This window comes from Protopterus annectens, chromosome 2.part0, assembly GCF_019279795.1.
Source record: "Protopterus annectens isolate FY-2018-M chromosome 2.part0, PAN1.0, whole genome shotgun sequence".
NCBI lineage: Eukaryota > Metazoa > Chordata > Ceratodontiformes > Protopteridae > Protopterus > Protopterus annectens.
Window position 1 is genome coordinate 844,493,686 of NC_056728.1, and position 23,650 is coordinate 844,517,335.

The 23,650-nt window shown below is 39.0% G+C and overlaps 1 protein-coding gene across 1 annotated transcript in view; it reads left to right on the forward strand.

Annotated features, from left to right (window-relative positions):
• CDKL2 (cyclin dependent kinase like 2) overlaps window positions 1-23,650 on the forward strand; it is a 2,041,037-nt gene that overhangs the window by 1,074,673 nt on the left and 942,714 nt on the right. The window contains exon 4 of the mRNA XM_044060356.1: window positions 15,720-15,898. Within this exon, the coding sequence (XP_043916291.1) occupies window positions 15,720-15,898 (179 nt within the window). The remainder of the gene's footprint in view (window positions 1-15,719; window positions 15,899-23,650) is intronic.

The window sequence follows — 23,650 nt, forward strand, 5'->3', positions numbered from 1 at the left end:
TGAACTTGAATAGTTCTCTCTGTGCTCATGCTGCTCTGCATGGTTTCCTGGTCAGCAGCACTTTTGCAGGCAATGAAACCTTGCTTTTATTTGTGGAAGCATGGTGAGCAGCATGAATATGTGATCATCACTGTTGCTTATGACACTAACACGTAAACTTTGTGTAGGGTGCGTGTGAAGCCTACCCAGAGTTTATTGAATCCCTGGCAGTCTTTTATCAGGCTTAGCCAACAATTCAGAAGAAGCCCCCCGAAGGTTAGCTAATAGTTTAGATGATAATAATAGGAGATAGAGATAATTTGGGGTATGTAGACAGAATATTTTTGGTTTATATTATGGTAGAGTGAATGGAATTAGGAGAAGCAGAGAAAATTGAGGAAAGGAGAAGCAGAGGAGGAATAGAGAGGACTGAAATGTGAGAACGTTTAGATCTGATGTTGTCATTTTCATCCATTCCTCAATGTATGGGTCCCGGATCTGACCTACTGATATATCGTGGCCAGTCTCTTTAGATTCTTGGCTCCAACTCTCAAGCTCCTCCCTTTACCCATAATGCCCCTTACTTGCCAGATTACCTCAGATCTTGTTTGCCTTTCTAACAGTTCAGTTGGGATTACTTTGTCTTGAGCTCTAAGGTGTCTTGTTAGGTGTTGTGAGTAAAAACAGAATTTATTTCTTCCTCCTTTTATTTTACTATTCTTATCTTTTTAGTCTTCCTCCCTTTACTCTTCTTTACTTTCAGGTGGAAGGAACTGGATACCATGGAGCCTATCCCCCACCAACCGGGCAAAATTCCTGGAGTGACCAGGGAAAACATAGATTGCGAGTTAACAGTGGTTTATTGCACAGCCAGCAGTCTAGCTACATGCACATTCATGACCTGCACATAACTGAACTTAATTAACACCACCCTCCCCCACGTGGTTCCTTAACTACAGTAGCTGTCAAGGTACAAACAATCACTGTTCTACATCCTCCCAGTTCAACTTTGTTCTTAATTTTACATTCATTAACAAATTTACTTCAGTATTTTCTGTAAACACATGCCAGAATTAAACATTATATTAACAGTTCAGCATGGCCTGTCTGATTTCAAGTCAAAGCCACTGTGTATATTTAAGATTGGGTTTGCAGACTGTTCCTGCTCATGTCACATACAGAGTTTGATTTGAATTAAAAATAGGAACTGTCTTTAAAGTTGTATTTGGTACGGAAGCATTAATCTGTATTTGAGGACTGTTTGAATAAGGCAGTCTATCATCTTGAAGCTGATTAGCTGGCAATTCACTCAAAGAACTGGAATCACCAGTACACTTGGTCTGTTGTGGTTTTGGCTCTGGGGCAGGCAAAATGTGTCTGTGATTTCTGCTGTAGTCCACTCCTTCTGACTCACTTATATAGGACCTTGGTTCACCACAAATGTCCTTCACAGTTCCTGCATGATCATAACCTTTTGGAGTCTGCATTCTAACCACTTTAACTTGCAACAATCATGAACCGAGAGGCCTACTGGTTTTGTCATAAAACAGTTTCTGCAAATTACACTTTCTCGATAGCTGAGCTTTGACTACCTTATTACTCTTTGAGGTAGGCACTAACTGCTGTTTGTTGATTGGAAGAGTTGTTCATGTGTGCCTGGACATCAGTCTGAGCTGGTGAGCCAAGCCTTTGGTCATGAGGAATATTGTGAAGATTTAGTAAATTAAGGAATACATCAGTTCCATCTCTTATGGACTTTCCATTAAGTGTTTTGCACTGCGGATTGTACATTCAGCCAAACCATTAGCTTGTGGGTATTCAAGACTGCTGGTTACATGAATAAAGTCCCAAGATACCGCAAAGTCTTTAAATCATTGACTAGTGAATTGTGCACCGTTATCTGAGATGACTTTATGTGGGCTTCCATGGACTGAAAAGTGTCTCTTTAATTTTGTAATTACTGTGCTAGAGGTCAAATCATGGAATAAATCACCTTCAAACCATCCAGAGTATGAATCAACTAGAACTAGGTAATGTTGACCATTCCATTCAAAAATATCTACTGCTCTACTGCTACTACTGACAATGGTAAATCAAGGACTGGATGTAGATGAAGAGGTTCTTTTTGTTGATGCAGTTTGTTATTGTTGCAAACTGAACATGGCAATGTTTCTCTTTCGATATCTGTGGACATTGAGGGCCAGAGCACAATGCCTCTTGTCCTTCTTTTAGTTGATTCAGTGCCTGCATGGCCTCTGTGCAGAATTTGTATGTAGTCCTTTTGCAGTGATTCAAGAAGTACTACTTTTGGGTCTTTCATAATGATGCCATCTTCCACAATGAGCTCATACCTGAATGGAAAATACTGCTGAATTTCTAGTGGCAGACTTGTTTGACATATTGGCCAGTGTTGGTTGATAATATTACTCAGATTTTGAAGAACTGGGTCTGTAGCAGTGTGACTTTTTAACTCACCAAGCCATGATGATGAAATGTGTTTGACTTCCATGACTTCAAAATCAACTGTCTCATTTTCATGTTGTTCTGTTGCCTTTCTGGGTGTGCGTGATAAGGCATCAACAAAATACAAGGAACAAACAATCACTGTTCAAGGTACAAACAATCACTGTTCTACAGTTGTGGCAGCAGACACCAAAAAGGAACCAGCCAAACAGAGTTCCTGTGTCCACCCTCCTAACAGAGAGTCTAGGGTGTTGGACAGATTTGGAAAGTGCATTTACTTTTTGGCGACCTTTGCCTTGTGGTCACTCAACTACCTGGCATATTTTGCTAGATTACAGAGGGACTTGATCAAGGAACTCTCTAAGTCTACCCCAGAGTCCATGTTGGCAGAGGGAGAGAAAACTTACTCCTCCCAACTGGTCACCCTACAATCTATATCCAATGTGTCCATGAGGTTAATATCTCACAAGGATGAAGGTTCATCACGGGCTGCTGGTTCAGGCATAGCCATAAGGAGACATGGCTGGATGAGATTGTGTAATTTTGCCGAGCCTTTTAAATCCTCTTTTATCAGTGCTAACTTTGATGGATCTTCCTTGTTTGGACCCACAGTAAAATGCACAATTTCCCACAGTGAGTGATATGGAAAGACCTTGTCTGTTGTTGGAATCTGATTCTCTACCCTGCAAAGACCTTTCTGTGGGAATCAGTGCAGTGGTAAGAAGATGTGGTTCTGAAAATCTCAAGGACCTTTTTGGATCTCATGTAGGGGGTTTTCTGCCAAAGGCAGAGAGGGAAATAGTAATGGAAGATGCCATCCTCATGGCAGAGGGGGTCCGCAGAACCAAGGGTCTTGAGATTCTTTTTTGGGCAGGCCCTTTCAGCACTGAAATGTTGCCTGACTGTTCTTCTATGGTTTGAGTTGAGGAGGGGGATTTTCCTTGTACCAAAACACCTGGGGGGCCATCACAAGAGATTTGTGGGTGCAAAGGATCATATCTGGAGGATACTTCATTCCCTTTTCACAAAACCTCTCACAAAAGAGACATCTCCCTGATGTTCAACACAATCAGATGACATTATCAGCCTTAGAAATTCTAAATCTGCTAGAAAAGAGCCATCCAAAATGGCCCACCAGACCAAGCAGGAAATGGAATTTACAAAAGATTCTTTTTAGTGCCAAAAAATCAGGGGACCTGAAACCTATTCTAGAGCTCAGTCATCTAAATCAATTTGTGAAGAATTCCAAGTTCTGGATGGTTATGGTTCAGTCCATTCTGTCTCTTCTACAGAAGGATGACTGGATGTACTCTATAGATCTTCAAATGCATACTATCACGTCAAAATAAACGGGTGCTCTTGGCGATATCTATGCTTTCAGCTAGAAGCCAGTCATTACCAATTCACAGCCCTGACCTTTGGTCTCACCACAACCCCAGAGTGTTCACTAAATGCATGGCAGTGGTAGCAGCTCATCTCAGACTGCACAGATTCAAAGTGTTTCCTTATTTAAGTGACTGGCTCCTCTTTGCTCTAACCAAGCATCTCTTAGAGATGACCAGGGATTACTTACTCCAGTTGTGTCCATTCCTAGGGATCACAGTAAATCTTTCAAAGTCCAAACTTCAACCAGTTTAAGTCTTGAAGTCTATAGGAGCTTGCCTGCAAACAGTCAGATAGTTTGCATTCTTACCTCAGAGTAGAATTCATTCCTTAAGATTGCATGTCAACAGATTCTAGACTATCCATATCCTTCTCCGAGACTGGTTCTTCAAGTCTTAGGTTCAATGGCTGCAGTGGTCATCCTATTCCCCATGGCTCACTTTCACATTAGGGTTCTCCAGTGGACCCTCTCAGTACAATGGTCGATGCTTTGACATCTGTTAAAGTATCCTATAAAGATTTTGTGAGCCTGCAAGGATTCCCAACTTCGGTGGATACAGTCTAACCTGCTTTGTCAGGAATGCCTATTTATCTTTTGTCCCCTGAAGGCCACACTAACCACAGACACCTGCAGTGATCACCCTATTACTCATGGCTCATTTTCATATGAGGGTTCTTTAATGGACCCTGTCAGTACAATGGTCAATGCTTTGACATCCATTAAAGTATCCTATAAAGATTTTGTAAGCCTGAAAGGATTCTCTACTTTGGTGGATACAGTCCAACCCATTTTGTCAGGTCTGCCCATTTATATTTCCTCCCCTGAAGGCCATGCTGACCATGGATGCTTAACAATTGAGATGAGGGGCATTTCTTGGGTTGGACTGTTCAGGGTACCTGGTCCACAAAATAGACCAATTTGCATGGCAATGTCTTAGAGATGACAGCAGTCTTTTTAGTGTTACAGGCCTTTCAGAACTTTTTCCCTCTGGGTATGATTGCTATCCAGACAGACAATATGTCAGTGGTTTGGTACATCAGCAAACAGGGAGAACCCAATCTTACCCCATTTGCTGAGAAGTAATGAGAGTCTGGCAGTGGTCAGTCTCCTCCAACCACTTTATTGTAGCAATGCAAATTCTGCGAAATCCAATATCTTAGCCTACAAGCTCAGAAGATCCATCCTGATGCCGCATGAGTGGTCTCTCAATCCTGTAGTGATGGAAATGATTTTTAACCACTGGGGTCAACCTTGCTGTGACCTGTTTGCCTCTCCTTTCAACAGCAAGTGCAGCAAGTTCTTTGCCTTAATTTCCCATTAGAGGGAGTCAACAAGAGTTATACCCAAATTTCTTCAGATAGCACAATGGTTGAGGAGCAAGGTCATCTTCATTGCTCCCTTTTGGCTTCAGTAGGTGTGATTCCCATTCCTATGGGTTCATCTTTTATATCCACCTTGGACACTGGACTTCAGTCCAGATCTTCTGTTGCATCCATTGGGAGTCATTCATCTAGACATTCAAGGTCTCAAGTTAACCGCATGGTTTCTCTAATTCCAGCGATGGCTAGACAGTCCAGGCTTTCTTCTCCAGTTCATCAGATTTTATTCTCATCTCTAAAGCCTTCTACCAGAAAGATTTACAAGAGTAAATGGAAGGGATTTTCATTTTGGGCAGAACAAAGAAAACTAGATCCCTTCACAGCTCCAATTCCTGCTATATTGGGTTTTCTGCCTTCAGTTTTTCACGAGGGTGCAAGTATTTTCATCCTTAAAGTCCAGCGTGCAGCCATCTCTAATTACCATATAGGACATAATGCTTTCCCCTAGCTTCTTCTAAATTTTGTTAGGGTTTTCTGAAAGGTACTCTTCTACTTGGACCTCCAATAAGAGACTCTCCTCCACCCTGGGATCTTAGTGTTTTGTTACAAATTTTAACTCAATCCCCCCTTTGAACCTTTGGCTAAGTCAGACCTGAAATTTCTCTCTTGGAATACAATATTTCTTGTTGTCATTACATCAGCAAGGCAGGTTTTTGAACACCAAGCACTCTCTTCATAACTGGCTTATTTAGTTTTTCACAAAGACAGAGTGCGATTACATACACATACCCTTCCTTTCTGCCAAAAGTTGTTTCTGAGTCAAACATGAATCAAGTAATCAATTTACCAGAAACAAAAAACAGTCCACGTAAGAGAAATGAATGGTTCACCAAACAGTTGTATGAAACACAACACTGTCACAATGATAATTTAAGATGCAAAGAAAAAATGCTGAACCAAACCACAGCAGATCAGGTGCATCAAAAATCAGTCCATATAATCCATCAAGAAGCAAAAAATGTTTATTTGGTGGTTAGCGCTTTCACAGTACTTCCAGACTGCTTCATCAGACAATACTCCATTAAAATCAGTTCATTTTTAAAAAGGATTCAACCAATAAAAATCCTGGTACAATCATTCAATCTATAAATGACATCACTGGATCTCTTTCTTAAAGCAGAAGCATATCAAAAAGATAAAAACGTTGTATATGGGAATACAGTACAGTCAAAAACATGTCCATATCTAAAATCACATATAAAAAATATCTATATAAAAATATATATAATCAAGTATACATATAAAAATATATATATAAAAAATTATGTATATATAAAGATGTATACGTTATAAGTATGTGATATAAAAATGAAAGCAATGCTAATACATATATAAATATAAAATGTATATACATGAAAGATACTATATTTATGTCCCTTGGGCAGGGGTCTATTCTTAAGTATTGGCTTTATACAAATCTTATCATTAAGCCCTCTGCCCTTATTCACCCTCATCTTGATAATCCAATTGAGTTCAGAGATTTCTACTTTATTTCTTATGTCACCCCCTTGGTTGTCTGCATATATAGTCTCCAAAAACATAAACTTAAATTCATGAGTGTTATCTTTAGTCATAACAAGCTTAGCCAAAGCATTTCTACTAATGGAGTTGTTAATACTATATAAGTGTTCCCTAATACTGTCACGTAGATGTCTATCTGTTTTGCCTGTATAGAAGCAATAACACTGTTGCTAAACAGCTAAGTATACTAAATGGCATATATTGCAATTGGCTACTGCCCTAAATTGAAGGTGTTTCCCTGTATCAGGGCGTATAAAAGCCCCACTGCTGTCAAGATACTTCACCAATTACAGTTCAAACATGGTAAGTACTATGAGCCATCCCTTCATGTATATTACTCCTACTGGGCTTAGGATAACATAACATTATTTTCAAATTCTTTTTGTTTTTATATACAAAACAAGGTCTAGATCCTACTATGCCACTAACCTCAGGGTCTGTTGTCAATACTTGCCAATGCTTTCTCATAATCTTCTCAATTTCCCTGATGTTACTACAGAACGTCATTGGTAAATGAACTTGTATATTTATTCTATGTGATGGCATTACCTAGGGTCCTTCAGAAAAATAGGACTTTCCATTGGTACCCCTCATGCCTTTAACTGCCTTCAATACTCTCTCCACTTCAGAAACATTGTAGCCTCTCTCCTCAAATCTATTTTCAAACTGTCAGTCCCAACCTTAAAGTCCATATCAATGGCATTTAACCTTGAGGCCCTCAAGTCTTGGCCTTTAATAATATTTTTGAAAATGTGGGGAGGGTGCATACTTTTCCTGTGAAGATATGTATTTCTATAACATTTCTTGCAATAAGTTTTAGTTTTTACGGTGTCATCTGCCATTCTAATGACTGTGACATCTAAAAAATCTAATTTCTCTCTAGAACTATTCATAGTAAATTTCAAAAATGATGTAGTAGTGTTAATTTGCTGATAAAACTCATGCAGTAATTCTTCACTACCTTCCCAAACAAGAAAAAGGTCATCCACAAATCTCCTATAAAAAAACACATCTTGTATCCATCCTATAATATGTTCTTCCTCCCATCTGTCTAAAACCATTTTGGCGTAGCTATGGGCACATGATGTGCCCATAGCTATGCCATTTTTCTGTAAATAGAATGAATCACCAAAAATAAACATTATTTTCCAAAATCAGTTCCACAAACAGACATAGTAATTCCATAAAGTTCTCACTTTACTCACTATCTACTTAAATATTCCTTCAGCATTACAATGCCAGTGGTCTTTGGTATGCAAGTGAACAAAGGCTGGACAGATATAAACATGTACAAATCATTCAGAAATTGTTTTGTGTCTCTCAATACATATATATTCTTATAAAGTATAGGTCTTAAATGTTTTTCAATGTATATAGAAATGTTCTCTGTGCACCAACCCCTTCCAGAGACAACAGGCCTAAAAGATAGTTTCTGAGGGTGCTTATGTATCTTTGGCAGACCTTGTATAAAAGGAATGACTGTTTTTTTCACATACTAAATAATTGTATAAATCTAATGAAATGTTACATGCTAACAAGCAGTCCAATAAAGTATTGTTCACTTTCATAATCATGGAGTCTAACTCAGTTTTAGTTATTTTAACATATGTTTCAAGCACACTATGCATTTCAAGCATAGAACTATCATAAAAATCATGATCCATTATGACCACGGGACCTCCTTTGTCTGCGGGTCTAATGGAGATGGTACTATCACTGGATAAACTTTTTAATGCCGAATACTTATCTAAAGATTCTTAATCTGCTTACTAAGCCCTCTTTAATTGAACAAATTAAAAATTTCACTTTCACACAGCCTCTCAAAAACCTTCCAAAGTAGCATTATTAGTAGGAGTATACATGCTAAGTTTTTTTAAAGCATTAGTATTAGAGTTAACATCAAAAGAGGCTTTAAACTGTACTTTTAACATCGCATTGCATGTGAAAGTTTTTAAGTCAACTAAACTGTCTGTTATATCTGTTTTCTGAGTTGGGATAAAGTTTGTACCTTTATTTAACAGTGAAACTTCATTTTCCATCAGTATTCTATGCGATATATTCCAAATTATGGTGTTGCAATCCATTGCCACATCTTTTTCAAAGACTGATAATTGGCGTCATCTGCAGGCAACTTTCTCTTTGTTCTCCCTTTGCTGTGCAATCTCTGACGTATATTGTTGCATATAGGCAACGGAAAAGGGAGCGTATTATTTCTCAATGAAGTGCTGTTCGGTAGTGATGAATTGCTCATTCTCGCTGAGCTAACTGCAGGTGAAAAAACATACGCCGTAGATTTAGTTTTTCTTCTGGCTCCTAAGTCAGTAGTTGTTCCCAGCATTTGTTGCTCTGGATTCAAACTTACTGAGCTCTTATCAGCATGAGTGTCCTCTTCCCTAGTACTTCCTTTTGACGCAATGAGACCCAGATGGATTTGGCTCCATGTTCCCACTTGCAATAGGTTGCTCAGGTGGGTGTTGTCTCACGTTCTGAGTCACAGTTGGTTGTTCAAGGAGGTGCTGTCTCTCTACTTCCCTCGTGGTTGGTTGTCTCTCCTTTCTGTATGCTGCCCTCGGCCAAGGGAAGATGTGGCCGGCAGCAAAATCAGCCAAATCTTGGTCTAGCTTTTTCTGTTTTTGCAAAAGTAATTTATGCTCAAAAGCAAGTGCAGAGTCTAGGATATTTCCCAATCTAGTATCCAATGCCTCAGCTGGAAACTTGACATATAAATAATTCTGCTTAGCCAAAATGGACTGGACTAGCCAATTTTCCTCTGGCTGAAAAAACTCAATCAAAAGTTTCAAATAGCTAAAACTTGAGTCCAAATTGAATTTCTGCCATTTCACCAATAATTCCTCATACATGTCTCCATATGTGGGCATTTTTAAAGTTCTCAGGCCCCTAGGTATAACACGAAACTTCAAACACGCTTCAAAGTGATAGCGTTGTGTATTGAGGCATTTGAGTTTAAATAACTCACTCTCTAGTTGAAACCATTATTTCCGTAGTGCCATCATATAATATTCCTCTTGTAAGTCATTGCTGGCACAAGATTGAGTATAACATAAGAGAGGATTATCATTTTTACTTAAAAAATCAGAAAGTCTTTCAACCATATTTCCACTTATCTTATTGTGTGAAGCATAGTCCAGTTCAGTTGCGCCAATATTTCCTTCTGCCATGGTCCTCTTTCGCTGTAAGAATTATACACAAAAACAAAAAACAGTCCAAACAAGAGAAATGAATGGTTCACTAAACAGCTGTGTGAAACCCAACACTGTCACAATGATAATTAAAGATAAAAAGAAAAAATGCTGAACCAAACCACAGCAGATAAGGTGCATTAAAAATCAGTCCATCAATCAAGAAGCAAAAACAATTTATTTGGTGGTCAGTGCTTTCACAGTACTTCAAGACTGCATCATCAGACAATACTCCATTAAAATCAGTTCATTTTTAAAAAGGATTCAGCCAACAGAAATCCTGTTACACTGGATGTTTTTCTTAAAGCAGAAGCATATCAAAAAGATAGAAACTTTGTATATGGGAATACAGTACAGTCAAAAACATGTCCCTATATAAAATCACATATAAAAACTCTTTGCACATAAACAATATCTATATAAAAACATATATAACAAGTATACATATAAAAATATATATATATAAAAGTATGTACATATAAAGATGTATACATTATAAATATGTGATATAAAAAACGAAAGCAATGCTAATACATGTATGAATATAAAATGTGTATACATGAAAGATACTATATTTATGTCACTTGGGCAGGGGTCTATTCCTATGTTTTGGGTTTATACAAATCTTATCATTAAGACCTCTGTCCTTATTCACCCTTGGCCGAGGGCAGCATACAGAAAGGAGAGACAACCAACCGTGAGGGAAGTAGAGAGACAGCACCTCCTTGAACAACCAATTGTGACTCAGGAAACAAGACAATACACACCTGAGCAATGTATTGCGAGTGGGAACATGGAGCCAAATCCATCTGGATCTGATGATAGCATTGTGTCAACAGAAAGTACTAGGGAAGAGGACACTCATGCTGATAAGAGCTCAGTGAGTTTGAATCCAGAACAACAAATGCCAAGAACAACTACTTACTTAGGAGCCAGAAGAAAAACTAAATCTACGGGGTATGTTTCTTCACCTGCAGATATCTCAGCGAGAATGAGCTACCAAACAGCACTCCCTTTTCCATTGCCTATAGGCAAAGATATAAGTCAGAGATTGCACAGCAGAGGGAGAACAAAGAGAAAGTTGACTGCAGACGATGCCAATTATTAGTCTTTGAAAAAGATGTGGCAATGGACTGCAACACCCTAATTTGGAATATATTGCATAGAATACTGACGGAAAATGAAGTTTCACTGTTAAATAAAGGTGCAAACTTTATCCCAACTCAGAAAACAAATATAACAGACAGTTTAGTTGACTTAAAAACTTTCACATGCAATGTGATGTTAAAAGTACAGTTTAAAGCCTCTGTTGATGTTAACTCAAGAAACTTAGCATGTATACTCCTACTAATAATGCTACTTTGGAAGTTTTTGAGAGGCTGTGTGAAAACAAAATTTTTAATTTGTTCAGTCAAAGAGGGCTGAGTAAGCAGTTTAAGAATTTAACTAAAGATGAGTATTCTGCATTAAAAAGTTTATCCAGTGATAGTACCATCTCCATTAGACCCGCAGACAAAGGAAGTCCAGTGGTCATAATGGATAGTGTTTTTTATGATAGTTCTATGCTTGAAATGCTTAGTGTTCCTGAAACATATGTTAAAATAACTAAAACTGAGTTGGACTCCATGATTATGAGAGCGAATAACACTTTATTGGACTGCTTGTTAAGACGTAACATTTCATTAGATTTATGCAATTATTTAGTATGTGAAAAAACAGTCATTTCGTTTATACAAGGTCTGCCAAGGATACATAAGGACCCACAGAAACCACCCTTTAGGCCTATTGTCTCTAGAAGGGGTTGGTGCACTGAGAGCATTTCTATATACATTGAAAAACATTTAAGACCTGTGCTTAAGAAAATATATGTATTGAGAGACACAAAACAATTTCTGAATGATTTGTACATGTTTATATCTGGAAGGTCATCACTTAATAACTATATCCTTTTCACTCGTGATGTCCAGTCTTTGTTCACTTGCATACCAAATACCACTGGCATTGTAATGCTGAAGGAATATTTAAGTAGACATAGTGAGTATAGTGAGAACTTCATGGAATTACTATGTCTGTTTATGGAATTGATTTTGGAAAATAATGTCTCGATATTTGGTGATTCATTCAATTTACAGAAAGATGGCATAGCTATGGGCACATCATGTGCCAGTAGCTACACCAACATGGTTTTAGCCAGATGGGAGGAAGAACATATTATAGGATGACCACAAGATGTGCTTTTTTATAGAAGATTTGTGGATGATCTTTTTCTTGTTTGGGAAGGTAGTGAAGAATTATTGAAAGAGTTTTATCAGCAAATTAACACTACTACATCATTTTTTAAATTTACTATGAATAGTTCTAGAGAGAAATTAGATTTTATAGATGTCACAGTCATTAGGATGGCAGATGACACCATAAAAACTAAAACTTATCACAAGAAATCTTACAGAAATACATATATTCACAGGAAAAGTATGCACCCTCCCCACATTTTAAAAACTATTATTAAAGGCCAGGGCTTGAGGCCCTCAAGGTTAAATGCCATTGATATGGATTTTAAGGCTGAGACTGACAATTTGAAAAATAGATTTGAGGAGAGAGGCTACAGTGTTTCTGAAGTGGAGAGAGTATTGAAGGCAGTTAAAGGCATGAGGGGTACCAATGGTAAGTCCTATTTTTCTGATGGACCCTAGGTAATGCCATCACATAGAATAGATACACAAGTTTGTTTACCACTGACGTACTGTACTAACATCAGAGAAATTGAGAAGATTATGAGAAAGCATTGGCAAGTATTGACAACAGACCCTGAGGTTAGTGGCATAGTGGAATCTAGACCTTGTTTTGTATATAAAAACAAAAAAAAATTGAAAAGAATGTTGTGTTATCCTAAGCCCAGTAGGAGTAATATACATGAAAGGATGGCTCATGGTACTTACCCATGTTTGAACTGTAATTGGTGTAAGTATCTTGACAGTAGTGGGGATTTTATACACCCTGATACAGGGAAACCCCTTCAGTTTAGGGCAGTAGCCAATTGCAATGCATGCCACCTAGTATACTTAGCTGTTTGCCAACAGTGTTATTGCTTCTATATAGGCAAAACAGATAGACATCTACGTGACCGTATTAGGGAACACTTATATAGTATTAACAACTCCATTAGTACAAATGCTTTGGCCAAGCATGTTATGACTAAAGGTAACACTCATGAATTCAAGTTCATGTTTTTGGAGACTATATATGCAGACCATCGAGGGGGTGATATAAGAAATACAGTAGAAAGCTCTGAACTCAATTGGATTATCAGGATGAGGGTGACTAGGGCAGAGGGCTTAATGATAAGATTTGTATAAAGCTGATACTTAAGAATAGACCCCTGCCCAAGTGACTTAATTATAGTCTCATTCATGTATATACATTTTATATTTATATATGTATTAGCATTGCTTTCATTTTTTATATCACATACTTATAATGTATACATCTTTATATGTACATAATTTTTTAGATATATATTTTTAGATGTATACTTGTTATATATATTTTTACATAGATATATTTGTTATGTGTAGAGAGTTTTTATATGTGCTTTTAGATATGGACATGTTTTTGACTGTTTTGTATTCCCATATACAAAGTTTCTATCTTTTTGATATGCTTCTGCTTTAAGAATGAGATCCAGTGATGTCATTTATAGATTGAATGATTGTATCAATATTTTTATTGGTTGAATCCTTTTTAAAAATTAACTGATTTTAATGGATTATTGTCTGACTGTAGTGGTGGTGCTGCGGTAGCATTGTCGCCTCACAGTTAGACGTTGCACATTCAATTCTCAGTTAGAGCGTCTTCTGTGTGTCGACATGCGTGAATGGGCGTTCCTTCATTGAAGGTTGTGCATTAGGCCTGGCAAGCCAGCACATAAAAATCTGCTGCAAATCATTAGCGGACCGGAGTTCCGCTGTGGCGACCCCTAACCGGGAAAAGCCGAAAGACAGTTTTATTGTCTGATGAAGCAGTCTTGAAATACTGTGAAAGCGCTAACCACCAAATAAACGTTTTTTGCTTCTTAATGGATTATATGGACAGATTTTTGATGCACCTGATCTGTCGTGGTTTGGTTCAATATTTTTTCTTTTTATCCTTAATCAGTTTACCAGCCTTCTTTCCAAAGTTTGACAATAAGGGAAAATAAATACTACATCTTTTTGATGTACATAGACAACTTTGTGTTTGCCTTCATAGAACTAAAGGATTTTAAAAAACTGATAAACTGTTTGTTTCATTTCTATAAACAAATTGGGAAAACCAATTCCTAAAGTTACCTTAGCTAAATGGATAACAGATTGCATTTCCTTTGTATATTGTCTAAGAAGTTTGTCATTACCTAAATCTCCAAAGACTTATTCAACTAGATCAATGGCTACATGTTTTGCTTTTTGGGTCAGAGCTTCAACTGATTACATTTATACTGCGGGTACTTGGTCCATTTCTCATGCTTTTATTTCTCACTACAAATTGGGCATATATCTAGAAACAGGGCTGCTTTTGGCCCCATGTTTCTCTGGAATATCCTTCCATGAGGGCCATCTAAGATTATCATAGCTGGGAACTCTGTCCCATACGTTGTGGAATGAATGAAAATGGCCACATCAGATATTAAAATTATGTACTCACCATAACTATGCACATGTGTTGTCCATTTTCATTCTTCCTCATCTCTCCTCCCTCCTTCCCCATGTCCTTATCCTTTGTGTGTGACCTAGTGAAGTGTATGGGAATCATTGTTCCCAGTTTGAGCCCCTACTTTGTCTCTATCCTGTTTCTTGCTATAATTATAATTATTATTAAAAGTATTTATGCTTTCTGCCATATTTAGAAGCAGCAAACTCAATTTGAGGTAATCTTCAAGTAAGGGGCATTGTGGGTAAAGGGAGGAGCTCGAGAGTTGGTTCTAAGAATCTAAAGAGACTGGCTGAGTCAGATCCAAGGATCAGATCAGAGACCCAAACATTGAGGAAGAATGAAAATGGACAACATAGATGCATAGTTATGGTGAGTACATAACTTTGATTTTAACATAGTTAGAAATGGGATCCCAAACATTCATCTAATTAAAGTTTGAACATTACTAGGGTTTCACTCTATCTATTATGTTGGGATAGCTTATTCCATATCAGCAGGTGCTGTGGGGATAAATATATTTGGGTGTATCAGGAAAGTAGAATACCCAGAGACAAATCCATGCATAAATGGTGAGAACATGGAAACTCCACATAGACGGTGACTAGGTGCCAAGACTGAACCATGGATCTTGGTGTCTGAGACTGAAACCTTACAACAGAACTGCCATCTTATTATAGTGTGGATCTGCATGTAAGCATGATTGACTGAAGTCCTTGTCCTTTATATAATATGATACATATGTTAGGAGGATAGGATTATGTACTACTGTCTGCTCAAGTATGTGCTTATCACTAATCTAAACTCAAAATTTTTCAGCTTAATGATTTGAGTAGCCTTCATGTACAAAATCATTAACTACTTAAATGATGTTTATCAAAGTACAAGAACTAGCAGCGTCTTCTAATTAAATCCATGCACAATATATTTTGCAGTATAAGATTGTTTGTCTATCATGATTTAAGATGTTGAGCACCCTGATGCTTACTTTAATGTTAATTCTAAAATATAAGCACTAATGTTTCTACAAAATTTATAAGCTAGCAAAATAAGTGTGTTATAAGCCTAATAATTCCTGTTAAACATCTGTTTTTCATTTCATTCCAGATCATCCACAGAGATATTAAACCTGAGAATATATTGGTTTCAAGCACTGGTGTTGTTAAAGTCTGCGATTTTGGGTTTGCCAGAATTTTGGCAGCACCTGGTGAATCTTATACGGATTATGTTGCCACTAGGTGGTACAGAGCTCCAGAATTGTTAGTGGGAGATACGAAATATGGCAAGTAGGTATTTACTAAAAATGTACAGAAAAGTGTAACTATGGGAAGTGAGATCATTATTAAACATAACAATTAATGTCCTTCTATTCTAATGTTGCAATATTATTTACATATGGGATCCTCTGCCAAGGGTGATCCAATGTCCGGCCAGTATACAAGAGCTTTTAAGTACTGCTAGTGCATGGCACGTCACATGTATGGCTTAGAAGTACATAGCCATAAAGGCGGCATCCACACATACATTCCTCAGAGCTTCTCTGCACCAGTCCGAACGCCATCTTTGATTGTCGTTCTGTTCACTCAACTCGTTTGCTGCTGGTCCAGTTTTCAGATAAGTGCTCCATTGGAGTTTTTCTTTTCTCTTGCTACTAGTTTCTGTTGTGAGGGTTTCACGTCATCCAGGAAAGGCAAGTGCCAATGTGGGAGACAGATTCCATGTAAGGACAGTCATGACCTATGTCTCTTTTGTTTGTGGCCTACACACGACCACAAATCCTGATCTATTTGCCAGACCTTCATCCCTAAGCCCTTACATAGCTGTCTTTCATCCCTAAATATTTAATTTGAAAATCAGCGATGCAAGCGGTTAGCTAGGGATGTTATGGGGGGTACGTCTGGACCTACTGTTGAGCTTGTGTTGAAGAAGAAGGCCAAGAAGCCAGGACTGAATCTTCAGCTGCCGCCTTTTACCTCTGATGTCTCTCTTGATGTCAGTGAAGACCCAGAGATCCAACCAGTGTTTGGCTCAGATTCCTGAGCAAGTACCGCTTTGGAGTCTGTCAAGGAATGTGCCTTAGGCACATCTTTGGAGGCAATGCAGATGTCCACATCAGATGGTCAGGGGGAACCAAGGTTCATTATTTAAGAAGACCCTAGGGGTATCTCTCAGATTCTAGTTAGGGAGGAAATTCCAACGTTTACAACTGAGGGCAGGCCTACGTTGGGTCCTTCCACTTTTCATCAGGCAGCTGTGCGGTTAAAAAAGAAGCAGAAAACCAAGCACTTTTCTGTACCTAAGTCTCCACAATCCTATTGGGAAACATTTTTTCAAGGCTTGCTTAATGCACTCATGTCTCTTAAGCCTCTTTCAGCTTTCCTGTTTCTCCTTTAACTTCTTCCCCACTCAAGAGAGTTAGGGAACTGGAATCATCTGAGGATGAGGGTTCTTATGATGATGAATCCTTGGCCTCTACTCCACTCAGATTCCATCCCCTTTAGAATATGCTTCCCCTGAGAAAGAGTCCAGTAGAAGAGATCACCTTTGGGGCAACCTTAGCTAAAATGAGGGAATTATTTTTAAATGGGACTGCTCTCAGGCTTCTGATGTGCTGAAAATATATTATGATCGTTTACAAATGGAATATCCTTCCTCTTCAGCTGTACATCCAGTTTTACCAGCCTTTTTTTGGATGATTTTTCTTCAGTATCTAAGACCCCAGACTCTCAGGCCTTTACCCCTAAATGCCTGATCACTTTTATAAAGTGCCAGATAAGTGTAAATTCCTTTACAGATGTCCTTCAGCAGATCCTGCAGTGGTTTCCATTGCTTCTGACAAAACATCCAAACTATTGCCATCCACCAAGCTTCTCCCTTCTGATAAGGAAAGCCCCTTAGCTTTCTGTGCCATAAACTACCAAACCCATATGACCAGATATGCTTTGGCTCTTCTTTCTCAAGCCACTTAAGCAGTTTCTGACCTTCCAGACTCTGATGTTAAAAATCAGGTGATGTCTCATTTAGGAGCGCCTTCTCAGGTAGCATGCCACTTCATTAAATGCAGTTATGATGCAGCAGAAGCATTGTTCAGGGCAGCTCATCTGGATCTATTCTCAGGAGATATTCATGTTTGAGGCTTCAACCACTTCTAGATGAAATGAAAGCAAAATTAATGGATGCTTCTTTAGAAAATAATGCTTTGTTTGGGGCTGCAGCTGCAGATTTAAGTCTTTGCAGGAGAAAAGTAAAGAACTACAAGACTTAAACATATCTTTGTTTTGCTTGTTCCTAAATTTCAGAGGAATTATCCCTCAAAGACTTATTTTGTTAGGAAACAAGCTCACCTTCCCACTTCTAAAAACAAGATTGTAGGTAGGATAGCTCCACAGTCTAAACCCTCTCAGCTAGTTCCTGCCCAGAAGCAGCCCTTTCCAGACAAGCCAAGTAGTCTGTGACTACTACACTCATCTCAATCTTACTTCTCTTTCTCTTCATCTTTTCCTGTCTCTTCCAGTTTGGGAAACTATTACTCAAGACTCGTGGGTTCTTTCCATTATCAAACATGGGTACTTCATGGTCTGGAAAACTCTTCCTTCATTCATGGACATTCCACAACTAGCACACAACCAACTGTATCTATTTCCAGAGATGCTTCAGAAGTTGCTACATCAGGAAACAATTCAAGAAGTTCCTCCACCCCTCAGAGGAAGAGGGTTTTACTTCAGGATGTTTCTCATACGCAGGAAAGAAGGCCCTTGGAGACCCATTCTGGATCTTTCTCACCTAAACACTTTTCTGAAGGTTCCTACCTTCTGCATGCTGTCCCTGCAAACCTTGTTTCCTCTTATTTTTCCTCAGGCTTACATGGTTCTTCTAGACATCAAGGATGCTTAGCTTCACATTCCCATTCATTCCCTTTATGGAAAAGTTTCTCTGTTGCTTCCTTGAACTTTCAGTTCTCAGCTTTGCCCTTTGGTCTTTCCACTGCCCCAAGGGTATTTAGAAAGTGTCTGGCTCTTGTAATTGCTTACTTCAGACTTCAGGGTATCCAAGTTTACCCATACCTGGATGATGATCTACTTTCATGTCCAGAGAACTTGGAACAAAATCTATAGTTTACTATTTCTCTTCTGCAAAGGTTGGGATTCACACTAAATTAAAAAAAGTCCTTTCTTACCCTTTCACAGGACCACATCTTCTTGGGGTGCAGGTTGTAGACAAATCTCATGCTGGCATCTCTGCCTCCTCCAAAAATTCAGTCTGTCATTTCCGTCTTCCAAAGTCTACTCCCTCTTCATACTCTTACATCTAGGGGGTTTCTCAGGTTTCTTCTCCCTTGTATAAATAAGGAGCACCTTTGGTGGATTCAGCAGATTTCTCTGAGCCCAGACCTTCCTCTGCATCCTCCTTTTTCCACTCAAGAGTTGTTTACAGACACCTCAGACCTAAAATGGGGGATCAACCTTTGCTTCCATGAAGGTACAGAGCCTCTGGTCTCCTTCTGAAAAGGAGAAGCATATCAACATCAAAGAGATGAGAGCCCTCATATTAGCTCTTCAGGCTTTTCATCCTCTTTTCCATCCAGGACATCTAAAACTGTTTAAAGACAACACCCCAGTTCTCTGGTATATAAATAAATGTGAGGGGGGTATGAAGTCATACCTGCTGTGTAGGCTAGGTCTCATGGCATGGGAAATGACAGTTCAGTACCAGGTGACTCTTCAGGCAGTTTATATTTTGTCCAGTCAGAATTCTGTGGCAGACACTCTGAGCAGGTCCATGACTCAGTCCCATAAATGGATGATGCACAGGGATGTGTTTCTGCACATTGTACCCCGGTGGGTTACTCCTCAGTTAAATCAATTAGCCTCCCCTCTGAATGGACATCTTCGTCTTTTTTGTGCCAGAGTCACAGGTCCCCTGTTTTGGAAGGTGGATGTCTTATCAGTTTAATGGAAGAGGATGTTTCTTTATGCATTCTCCCCTTTCTTCTCATTTAGAAATTCCTGCCAAAGATTCAGCAGGGCAAACCAAAAATATTGCTGGTGACCCCCTTTTGGTCAAGACAGCATTCGTTCCCTCTTCTTCTGCATTTAGCCAAGGGCAATCATTACATGTTACCTCACAGGGTGGACCTTCTCACACAGGACAAAGGATCTCTTATCCATCCACATGTCAACTCTGTATCTGACTCTGTGGGTAATAGGCTTCTGATACCTTTCGGACACCTTTTTTTCTGAGGACGTGCTTATGGTTCTGCAGGAGTCTAGAAAACCCAATACTAGGAAATCCTACTTATCTAAATGGAAGAGATTTTCTATCTGGTGTAGTTCACACACTCTGGATCCACTGTCTGTGGATGTTTCATTGGTTCTTTCCTACTTGTGTGAGATGCTCAGTGATGGTTTGGCTTACTTCTCTGTGAAAGTCCATTTGTCAGCCATTTCTGCCTGTCTGCCTTTGTCTTCCTCTTTGTCTTCAGGTTAAAGGATAAATGCTTTTTCAAAGGCATCCTTCACATTAGACCTCCCAGGAAACCTATTCCTCCTCCTTGGGATTTGAACTTTGTTTTGGAGAAGTTGACTGTGGCTCCATTTGAGCCTGTAACCACAGCTTCTTTGCAACACTGTACTTGGAAAACTGTTCTGTTACTAGCTTTGACTTCTGCCAGAAGGATTCAGCCTTAATGGTTTCCCTACCTTTTCTGATTTTCCATAAGGACATGGTCCCTTTGCGTACTAACCCTTCCTTTATGCCTAAGGTTGTGAATGAGTTGTCTCTTAACTAATCTATTTATTTTTCCCACCCGTTTTCCTTCTCCACAATCCTCTAGTGAGAGGATCTTACACACCTTGGATGTGCATAAGCAACCCAGATTTTATTTAGATAAAGTTAAGGCTATCATTCATCCCAGGGCTCTGGGATTGCCCATTTCCAAGCAGACTATTTCCTATTGTATTTCAAAGGCTATTTCTTTTTGTTATGTTTTCCATGGGAAGAGCCTCCCTTTTCATGTTAAGGCTCATTCTACTAGGGCTATGGCTTCTTATGGTGCGTTATTTAAGGGTCGGATACTAATTTCATTCTGGAAGCAGCTACTTAGACTTCTGCACATATCTTCACCAAGCATTGCAAGTTGGATGGCATCTCCAGATCTAGTGCTGGTTTTGCTCAAGCCATTCTTCATGGCTTTCTGGAGAGCTCTTCTGGTACTTCTTCCTCCTCAGTTTCCTTCTGAGCTTTGGTATTGCCCCTCATGTAAAGAATACTGCAACATTAGAATAGAAGGACACAGAATAGTTGCGTAAAATCTTACCATAAATATAGATGTCCTTCTCTTCTATGTTGCAGCATTCCATCCCTGCCTCCTTCCATCTGGTGCCTGCTTTTGTTTGTGGATGTCTGATAATCTCCTTGTTTCCTTGGACTGGCATTCCTCTTGGGGCATTCAGTTCTGAGGATTGTACTTGCAGATGTTGCTTTTATGGCTGACGTACTCCTAAGCCATACATGTGATATCCCACATACTAGCAGTCTTGTATACTGGCGGACATCAGGTCACCGTTGGTGGAGGATCCCACATGTAAAGAATACTGCAATATAGAAGAGAAGGACATCTATGGTTATGGCAAGATTTTACAGAATTATTCTTTAATTTATTATTAGATCTGATGTTGTCTTTTCCATGTCTTCCTCAATGCATGGATCTCAGATCCAACCTTGGATCAAGCTTCGGCCACTTCTAAGCTTTGGATCCAGTCCTCAAGCTCCTCTGACCTACTCCTTGTGTAACTAATGAGCTACCTAAGATCTTGTTTGCTGCCATAAGTGCTTGACAGATCTTGGTGCTCAGGAGTGGATTTTGTTAAAAAACTTAGGTAAGTGCTTTAAATGTTGATCTCATCTTTTCTAGCATCTACACTGCTGTTTTCTTCTTCTTATCTCCTTCTTGCTTCCTTGGTGGCCCTTACCTTTCTCATAAAAGTCAAAGTTAAAAAAAGAGTGATTTAGTATTTAGATTCTATTATAGTTGATAGTGTTGATTTTTTGCTCTTCTAAGACTATCTTTTCTACTTTGTCACCTTCTTTTTCTTCTTTGTTTGTTTGTCAGGATAGCATAATTGTCCTCCAGGTTCAAAAAGTGCATGGCTAGCTCCTACAGACTACCTAATTTGTGCGTCCATGAAAAGTGTGTTCATTGCCTAGGGCCTTCTCATATCTATGTCGCCTGCTCTATCTGTGAGACTTTTGGTCAACAGGTCATCACAGGGAGAAGAAACAAGTTGATCTTAAAGGCTGTCCACAGCCCACCACAGGACAGAAGATCTGTTCAGGATCAGGGAAGTCTGCAGCTGCTTCTTTTCTTTCTCCTTCTCTTTCCTCAAAAAATACTGATAAATCTAGAGAAAAACATACAGAGACCAAGAGAGAAAAAAAATAAACTTGATAGTTCAGCTCTAGCAACAACCTCAGATTCCAGCCAAACATCATCTAGGGTTGAGCCACCTTCAAGAGTTTTGGCTTAAACAGTGACACTTCCCAGATCTGTGCCGAGCTTGGCATTCAAGTCTCTTGAGAGAATACTCTGTCAACTTAGAGAGAGGGCTACCTTTTCAGAACTGGATACAACCATTTCCCATAGGATTTCCTAGAGCTGGAGCTTCTTCTCCAGACCCCATCAGGACAACCAGTTTCTGGGAACCTCGAGTCTGTGCTCCCAAGAGAGATTATATACATTTCTGAGTTCTTCCCTGAACAACCCACAGGGAAAGTTCACAGGAAACATGAGTATAAGAGGAGACACTTGGATTCCCCTAAAAATCTCCTACCACTGACACTGATTTTGATAATGAAGAAGGTTCTCTCAAATCCCCCCTTGAGGACATCTCATTCAGAGAGAATCTTGAACTTCTTAGATGGAAAGGGGGTTGGTTCTCTCAAGTCCCTTCTCCAGAAGAATTAGTCTTTCTTGAGCCTTTGGGTTCTGGGCCATCTATATATTGGGTGGTCCATCTAGTTGACAATATGATAGACTGGATCTCCTCCTAGGCAGGAAAGGAAACAGACACAGCTGAACCTATTTACTAAAAGCCCAACAAGTTTTTGATTTGCGCCCAAAGACCATCCCAAATGGAATAAGGGTCCCACAGTAAGCAGAGAGGAAACTCTTATAATGGATTTCACCTAAGGGGCAGAGGTGGCCTGCAAAACCAAGGCTTCAGGGGGTCCCTTCTCTGAGAAGCCTTTCCAGCACTCCTGAACTGTTGCCCAACTGTCGCACTCTGGAGGCATTCAAGGGCACTTATCCCTGCACCCAACAACCTGGATGTCCATCACTCAAGACAAATAGGTTCAGATGAAAAGTCAGCAAGCAATGGAGAGCAGTAGTGCTGAAATTGAATTCACCCTCAAGTCTTGGTGAGTATCTTCATGAGGTGGACCCTGTTTTCTACAAAATCTCCCCGAGGCGATACTGATATATAGCCTGTATTTATATAGCATATATCATGGACAGACATAGGTCAAAAATGAAAAAAGATAGCTGGATGCACAAGACTCAGGATAAAAAAATGCCCAATCCTGGTAGGTGCACTGCTGCCAAGATTGGAAAAAAATGACAGTGTAGAATCCTCAAAATATGGAAAATATTCCTACAATGGGGCTAGGCCAGGCCCAGGGAGAGGTTGTTGTAGAAAGATGTAGCAGTCCACAAAAATCACAAAAATTGATAGGTCAAAGAAGAGCCATAAAGATGATAGAGTGGACTATTGAGGATAAGGAAGAAATTATGTATTGTTACTATTATACAAAAAGCCTAGAATTTCTAGACACAAGATATACAAAAAGATTAAGAAATAAATTGAAGAAAAGAAAAATACTTCCGCAAGGAAAAACTGTCAGAGGCTTCTAATAAAAATATGTGATCATTAATACAACAGATTTTTGAAAAATAGTATATAGACCAAGAAACTTTCATCTGTTTGGAAAAAGAAGCATCTGAGGAAGTGTGAAAATATAAACAACAAAACCTAGATATT